The sequence below is a fragment of the Cucurbita pepo genome, unplaced genomic scaffold (assembly GCF_002806865.2).
Source record: "Cucurbita pepo subsp. pepo cultivar mu-cu-16 unplaced genomic scaffold, ASM280686v2 Cp4.1_scaffold000990, whole genome shotgun sequence".
In the NCBI taxonomy this organism is placed as follows: domain Eukaryota; kingdom Viridiplantae; phylum Streptophyta; class Magnoliopsida; order Cucurbitales; family Cucurbitaceae; genus Cucurbita; species Cucurbita pepo.
In genome coordinates, this window is record NW_019647189.1 from 640 (window position 1) to 9,085 (window position 8,446).

Genomic DNA, 8,446 nt, shown 5'->3' on the forward strand with positions numbered 1-8,446 from the left:
ATAAATAATAAATACGAACCTAACTTAATTAATTAGGCATCATATTGTAATGGTAGAATTTAATTGATATAATTATTAATTTAAAATTTTAAATAATTTAGATCTATTAAATATTTAATTTGAAAAATATTAAAAAAATTAAATTTAACGTAAAAAATAATTTAAAAAAAGGTTATTTTTGTAATTAGCTTAAACCGAACCTTTTTTTGGCAATTTTAATTTTTAAATGTCATCATTAACCTAATTTACTCACATGGGAGTATATTAATATGTGAACTGAAGTCGTGAGTTGTAATCGCGCAATTACGAGATTCCGAAAGCGAAGCTCAGAGATGGAAACGCAATGGGATTTTGATTGGTAGAATCTCTGCGAGCGCAGGCAGTCCACATAATAGGGGGAGGGCCATTGAAGGGATCCTCGAAGCTTTTGTTGTTGTCCTTCGTTCTAATGGCGGCCTCTGCTCGAGCGTTCTTCCTATCTCGCATCACCGATTTTTCAATCAAACCCCGTCTTCCTCCACCACCTCCGCCGCCCTTGCCTTCTTTTTCTTATTCACATCTTGGCCTTCAACGGCGGCGTTTTCCCTCAACGTCTGGAGCAACAACTGTCAGCTGCCTTATCTCCGGGGTTGATGGCGGCGGAGTTTCCGATGACTTTGTTTCCACTCGGAAGTTGAAATTCGATCGCGGGTTCTCCGTAATCGCTAATATGCTTAAGCGGATTGAGCCGCTTGATACATCTAATATCTCCCAGGGTGTTTCTGATGCTGCTAAGGATTCCATGAAGCAGACTATCTCTTCAATGTTGGGTTTGCTTCCGTCTGATCAGTTCGCTGTCACCGTTAGGGTTTCCAAAAGCCCTCTCCATAATCTCCTCTCTTCGTCAATTATCACCGGGTAAGGAGTTGATCGATTCTTTGCTGTCTACTGAAGTTTGATGAATTTGTTCATGTGTTGGGGACGTTTTCCGTCAGATTTTTGGAATTCTGATGAGTGCCTCTGTATAGGTACACTCTTTGGAATGCGGAGTATCGGTTGTCTTTGACGAGGAATTTCGATATCTCGCCGGATAATTTGACTGGCTTCGACAGGTCGAAACCGCTGGAAGTTTCGGACGTTGAGGAGATTCGGGTGGGCGTTGATTCTAATTTGGAAGATTTGGATACAAGGCCTCGTCTCTTAACTGGTTTTTCGCCCGAGGCGTTGAAGTACATCCAGCAGTTGCAGTCGGAATTGTCAAATCTCAAGGATGTAAGGATTTACTGAGTTGTTAACAATCTTCACCTGTTGACAACACATTTCTTCTATTGTCCATCTATGACTTGACTAACTGAATTCTCAAAATCATTTCTAAATTATTAAATGCAAACCTTTAACTCTCTTGAAAAAATTCAGTATCCTAAATGCGGGCGGAGTCTTTCATTTGTTTTATGATCTTCTTTCTAAAAATTAACAAATGAAGGGTTTCATTTACTATGTTAAGACGCAAATTATTTGGATACAACTCCTCATAGTTTTATGCTATTAGCTATGTTATTTAGTGGGTGTATGCTGTATTAATTCATACTTGCAGACATGAGTTTCCATGTTATCCCTGTACAACTGCATATATTTTTGTCTAATGTTCAGTTGGATCTTTTTGTTTAGAATGTGATTTGTTTCGCATCAAGCTTGAATTTAAATGTATTTTCTGCTATTGGTAAGTGATTGTCAGGTGCCAGAAAATAACCAGTTTCTGTATGTAATCAAGGATGAAATGCTAATATACTCCTATTTGTTATATTGGTGAGGTCTTGAGTATTGAAGTTGTAACCGCCCAAGCTCACCGAGTAGATATTGTCCTTTTTGGGCTTTTTCTTCCATGCTTAGCTCAAGGTTTTAAAACGCCTCACTAGAGAGGTTTCCACACTCTTATAAAGAATGCTTTGTTCCCTTCTCCAACCGATCTCACAATCCATCCCTTGGGGGCCAGTGTACTCGAGTACACCGCCTAGTATCTAACTCTGATACTATTTGTAACAACCCAAGCCCACTACTGGCACACCACTACTAGTAGCCTGCCTGGTGTCTGGCTTGTGCCATTACCCTCGGGCCCATGCGCGATTGGCCACTTGTGTGCCGTCTTGCATAATCGTGCCCATGCCTTGATTCGAGCCTCAACTAACCTAATTTTTGAAGCATTCCTTGTAAGAGTGTCAAAACATCTCCCTCGTAGACGCGGTTTAAAACCTTGAGGGGAATCCCGGAAGGGAAAGTTCAGAGAGGATAATATCTGCTAGCGATAGGCTTGAGCTGCTGCATCTTTCCCTTCAGCTATTTACTAGTTTTACATTACTGTGGATGTATTTGCAGTTAGATTGAATAACTTGGTTTAATTTCAGGGATCATCTCCATCTTTATCTTGGTTGCTTATCTTGCATGTAGCTAGATGTCATAAATTTGATAGAAAAATGTATCCTGTTAGATGGTGTGATTCCTCATAAATATAGACTCCAATTTAGCAAAAGAAAACCGTTAGGTTGGCTATCAAGTTTAGCAGTACATGCTTAGATTTTAGCTTTGTGGTCAAACGTAACCTGCTATCATCTCATGTTCTTTCGTTCAATCATATTCGGGCTCCTTTAATTTACGTTCAAAGGGTTAAGACAAAATAAACCGTATTGCTTATTCTCTTCAGCATATTTCAATTATCTGCCTTTTAGTATATTCATTCAGTCAAGATAGGAAGGTTTTCCTGTCTATTGGGATGAGACCAAATGCTTTCTCTGACTTGTTAAATTCACGTGCCCTGCATCTTCATGATCCGCTGCTTTACCTTCCCATCTGTTGTTCTGAATGTGTCAGGAACTGAATGCTCAGAAGCAAGTGAATATGCAGATGGAACATGGCAAAGAAAACAGGAATGATTTGTTGGAGTATCTGCGGTCTTTGGATTCTAATATGGTATTTCATTTTTTTTTTTGGTGCATACGTAACTATATTGTTGTGCATATATGCCTTTATTTTCCTTGTTGGAAGTAAGCCCGTGCTGATTGTTACCCAAGCTGTTGAACTTCTTCTTCATTCTGGGGGCCCTCATACTTATCTCCACGTTTATTATTTAGGTGACCGAACTCTGCAAACCATCTACATCGGAGGTGGAGGAAATCATTCACGAGCTTGTTGGAAACATATTGCAAAGGTTCTTCAAAGATGATGCTAGCTCTACTTTCAATGAGGATTCGAGTGTGGCGGATTTAGAGAAACTTGCAGATGTTGGCAGTGAGTTTTGTGATACTGTAGGCACATCTCGGGATTACCTAGCAAAGCTCTTATTCTGGTTAGTTAAAAATTCCATGGTTAAACAAACTAAGAACTTAGAACTTTGAAGCAAGACATGTTTTAGGCTCTAAGATAATATTGAAATGAGGCGCATGTCCAATGATCTAACTTGTTGATCTGCTGCAGGTGTATGTTATTGGGGCATCACTTGAGAAGCTTGGAGAATAGACTGCAGTTAAGCTGTGTCGTTGGGCTCTTATGATTTGTAAGAGAAGGAAGTGTACATTCTTCTGTACCCTACCCCACCCCACCCCCTAAGTGTCTTTATATTATGTCCATACCTTACCTTTCTATAATTGTTTTTTTTTTTTTCAATAAAAGGTTTAATTGGGTGATATCAATGTCCATCAAGCAAAAACTTCTTTACCCTACAATGATAATGTTACAAGTTTAAAATAACTATTTCGAGATATATAACAAATTTATCGATTAATTATTTTGAGATATATAACAAATTTATCAATTAATTATTTTGAGATATATAACAAATTTATCAATTAATTATTTTGAGACATATAACAAATTTATCAATTAATTATTTCGTGACATATAACAAATTTATCAATTAATTATTTCGAGACATATAACAAATTTATCAATTAATTATTTCGAGATATATAACAAATTTATCAATTAATTATTTCGAGATATATAAAAATGTTTTAAATATCTACTTTATACGATAAGTCTAAAATTATTTTAAATATCTATTTTATACGAGAAGTCTCATCTAAAATTATTTTAAATATCTTTCATATTAATTGATTTTATATGATGAAGAGTAAGAATCCTAAATAAGAAAAATTAAATATCTCTTATATTAATTGATTTTATATTGATTTTATATGATGAAGAGTAAGAATCCTAAATAAGAAAAATTAAATATCTCTTATATTAATTGATTTTATATGATGAAAAGGTGAGATAAATTTATTTTCGGAAAATTTTAAATATCTTTTATATTAATTGATTTTATAAAAAAGATTAAATATCTTTTATATTAATTGATTTTAGAATTGATTTTAGAAAAGTGAGATACATGTATTATTTCTTTTATATTAATTGATTTTATAGATGAAGAGTGAGATACCTCTATTATATTTTATATTAATTGATTTTAGAGATGAAGATTCTAGCAGAGTAATAAATATCTAAAATAACTTTTATATTAAATTCTTATATTAAATATCGATATTAATTAATATAAGAAAGTTTTAAATATCTTCTATATTAATTGATTTTATACGATGAAGAGTGAGATAAGTCTATTTTACCGGAAGGAAATAAATATCTAAAATAACTTTTATATTAAACTTTTATATTAATTAATTTTATATTAAACTCTTGTACCGGAAAGAAATATCTAAAATAACTTTTATATTAAACTCTTATATTAATTGATTTTATATTAAACTCTTATATTAATTGATTTGAAGAGTGAGAGAAGTCGAAGGAAATATCTGTTTACGGGAAGTACCAGTTAAGTTTGATTCGAAACACTGTTCATTTCATTTGATTCGAAACACTGTTCATTTTTCGACTGTAAATCGGTTCAGAGGAAGGAGCACTATTCATTTCAAAACACTATTCATTTTCTTGACGGTAAATCGATTCAGGGGAAGGAGCACTATTCATTTCAGTTCGAAACACTATTCATTTCAGTTATAAATCGGTTCAGGGAAGGAGCGTTCAGAGGAAGGAACACTATTCATTTCAGTTGTAAATCGGTTCAGGGGAAGGAGCAGAAACAATCGGTCGGTTCAGGGCAAGGAGCAGTTAAGTTTGATTCGAAACACTATTCATTTTCTCGACCGACTGTTAAATCGGTTCAGGGGAAGGAGCAGTTAAGTTTGATTCAAAACACTATTCATTTTGTTATTCAAATAGCTTTATCTCCGGAAAGAAAAGAGCTACTATTCATTTTTCGGTTCTTCAAATAGCTTTACTGAACGAATTCTTGGTTCAATGAGGGCGACCGCGAAAGCTGCAGATTCAAGTTTGTTCAGTGAGGGCGACCGCGAAAGTCACCGAATGGGTCAGTCCTCCCACTTTTCCGACTTAGATTCCAACTGCACAACCAAGAGTACCTTGGGTCAATCCTCCCGCTTTTCCGACTGAGATTCCAGTTGCACAAGCAAGAGCACCTCTATCAGCTAAGTCCATGTCCATCTACTGTCCTTATAACTTTCTTGAACTTTTTTAGTAACAGTAAAGATGAAAGATCAACCTCGAACTTTTCTTCCACTCGTTCTCTTCTCCTTGCTTTCCTTTCAAACATTCGGTAAATAAATAGGTGTTTTCATCTTCCGTCCTGGACTGATTGAGAATCTTCTTGAACTCTTTTACTCTCCATTAACCGTCTCCATTGAGTAAAGAAGAAAGACTCAACCTCAAACTTTTCTTTCCCTCGTTCTCTCCTCCTTCCTTTCCCTTCAAACACTCAAATAAATAGGTGTTTTCATCTCCGGTCCTGGACTGGTTGAAGAAAGATGAATTATCCTTCACGAAAACGTACTGGTACAAAGAGATGGGAACACTTTTGATAACTTGAGTTGTTAAATTATTTTATATCTATGACAAATATTGGGTTTTAATCATATTTTTAAAATTTTTATTATTTTTTAAAAAGTTTAAGAAGATCGGGAGTAATTAATAGGAAAGAATAGTCCCAAACCGACTCAATTGACTTTATATGATATAAATTTATATTTAAAAGTACATGTTTATTGGTTGTCGTTTTGTTTGGTTCAATAATATTGCCGAGTGAGTTTTACGGGCTGATTGGGCCAGAAGCTTCTTACGTCAAACATTTACGTTTCTAGTTAAAGACCAATCTTGGAGATAACGTTGGATTCGAAGCTTCTCAAGCTCAATCATTTACGTTTCTAGTTAACGTCTTTGTAGATAACGCTTGATTCGCTCCTATAAACATCCAATGCATTCTCATTTTTGGGAGAGACTATAGGTTATTGGAATTTGTTTTTTTAATTTCTTTTCCTTTTAAATTATCAAGAATACACATTCATAATTTTATCTTAAGATAATGTAATTAAGATTTTAATTATCAAATAACTAAAATAATTTGAATAAAAATGTAATCGACATTTAATATATTAATAAATTATAAATTGTTATGCTATCACTAAGAAATCAATCCATTAATTAGCAATTTAAATATAGAATAAAATCTCAACCATTAAATCTTACTTTATATATCTTTTTCACATAATTTTTAATTATAATTAAAATAATTTTTTATTTATATGTAATTAAATGTAAAAATACCAATTTTTTTTCTTTATGAATTATTATTTATTTATTTTTAGCATATATTCTAAACTTATTAGAAAAAAAAAAAAAAAACAGAAATAATTAATTTTTGGATGGTTTTATCCCTCGCTATGGTCCGGTTGTCAGTCACGTGCCTGACCCTCGCTTGGTGACTGGGGAGTGTAAAGTCCATTTACCCACCTTCTTCCTGCAATTGAACCTTGATTCTCTATATTGGCAATCTAGGGTTTTCTCAATTTCTCTTTTTTCCTCTTCTTCTGCTATTGAATCCTTCCCATTGGCTCACTTTCCTTCTCCTTCTCTCCTTCTACCTTGTCGTGATGAAGCTTACGGTTAAGACCCTCAAAGGAAGTCACTTTCAAATTGAGGTTCAGCCTACAGACACCGTGAGTTTTTCTTTTTCTTCTGGCCATTTGATTTCTCGCTCTATGTTTGGTTGAACAGCAAATGGAAATTTATGGGTTTCAGATAAACAGTATTGAATTTCTGTTAGTGTCTATATGGGAGTTTGGTGGATAATGTAAATTGGGCAAAAGGGTGTCTGACGTTTTATTTTCCTCGGCCATTCTTTTAATTGAAATTTTGAAGTTTTATTTAGGGTTCATCATTCCACCTTTTTGAATCAGTGGTATTTCAGATTTTTTTTTTTGTATATCGGTTCCCTTACAGATTGTTGTTTTTATGTTTATTTTGTCTATTTTTTTGATCGAGATGCCTTCTGAAACCCATTTTGAATTTCGAAGTTCAATTTCTTCCGAACGTGCCACAATGTTCCATTTGAAATTATAATTCAGCTTTTAGTTTTCATGTCATGCTCTATTTGCTTTTTTCCGTGGCTTGGAGCAACTAAATTGTTTATTTGTCTTCCTACTTTATATAATCATTATATTAATAATACGTGATTTACATTTGTATGGTTTCTATTCAGATTGAGGTTTGTGTCTTATCTCTTTGTGAGAAAAAGTGTTGATATCGACTTTGAGCCTTTTAGAACAGTGATGGTGTCATGAAGGATTAAATAAATTATTTAGAGAGAAATAAACTAAATGAGCGTCTCTTGTTTCTTCTTTTTATTTTATTTTTATTATTAATTTTTTATGTAAATGATCTATTTACCTATTCTAATCTTATATAAGTAGGTGATGGACTGCAATCTTGGGAAGACAATTGTTGGGATTCTTCCTGCTGTGTCTTTTTTCAATTTGTGTGCCCCCACCCCTCACATATCTTCTCTCCACTTCGGAGGTTTTTGTTTGGGACTCTTTTATTTGGAACTTGTCCTTTACATGGCACATTTGAGACATGAGGAAAATAAGGACTGGGCATGTATGAAAACTATCTTAGGAAATTATCACCTAACAAACAGGAAAACTGCTATTTGGTTGGATTTTTAGAAAATTTTTTGTTCTGTTTCTTTGCACTGTCCTTTTAATTCGCATTTATATTAAGTTGATTTCAAGATTGAAGGTTCCTGCGGATATTCAGGGTTTTGTTTGGATGGTGGCTTTTAGAATGATTAATACTAATGATAAAACTTAAAAGAGGCACTATCTCATGTCACCTAATCTTCTTGTAACTAGCGTGTGCTTGTTTCTGGTATGCCCTTGTACATTCTTTCATTTTTCTCAATGGAAGCTCAGTTTCTTACTTAAAAAAAGGTCTTCTACCCTTCTGAAGTACATTCTCCATTAAAGGAAAGAGAATGACATTCAACACTTGTTTGTTCACAATCGCCTTGGCTGGAACTCGTAAGATATATTGTGGAACATTTTTGAGCTACGTTGGATTGCTCCCATCTTGGTTCACTTTTCATTTAACTTATTCCCCCTCAAAG

At 34.1% G+C, this 8,446-nt stretch overlaps 1 protein-coding gene and 1 long non-coding RNA gene across 2 annotated transcripts; both read left to right on the forward strand.

The window, feature by feature from the left end:
- The first annotated feature begins 280 nt into the window (after positions 1-280).
- Positions 281-3,653, forward strand: LOC111786074. Its single transcript, XM_023666429.1, has 5 exons — positions 281-897; positions 1,008-1,251; positions 2,845-2,943; positions 3,105-3,319; positions 3,448-3,653. Exons 1-5 carry the CDS (start codon positions 449-451, stop codon positions 3,521-3,523), a joined length of 1,083 nt encoding a protein of 360 aa, XP_023522197.1. The 5' UTR covers positions 281-448; the 3' UTR covers positions 3,524-3,653.
- A 3,256-nt stretch (positions 3,654-6,909) lies between these two features.
- Positions 6,910-8,020, forward strand: LOC111786075. The gene is made up of 2 exons (XR_002813749.1): positions 6,910-6,998; positions 7,752-8,020. It is a non-coding gene; the product is annotated as an uncharacterized LOC111786075 (long non-coding RNA).
- The last annotated feature ends 426 nt before the right edge of the window (positions 8,021-8,446 follow it).

Bases quoted from the DNA above. Each gene is read 5' to 3' on its own strand.
- LOC111786074 (XM_023666429.1), top strand. From the start codon at position 449: ATGGCGGCCTCTGCTCGAGCGTTCTTCCTATCTCGCATCACCGATTTT. The intron at 898-1,007 runs GTAAGGAGTTGA...GCCTCTGTATAG, and splicing joins TCTTCGTCAATTATCACCGG to GTACACTCTTTGGAATGCGG. The intron at 1,252-2,844 runs GTAAGGATTTAC...TGAATGTGTCAG, and splicing joins AATTGTCAAATCTCAAGGAT to GAACTGAATGCTCAGAAGCA.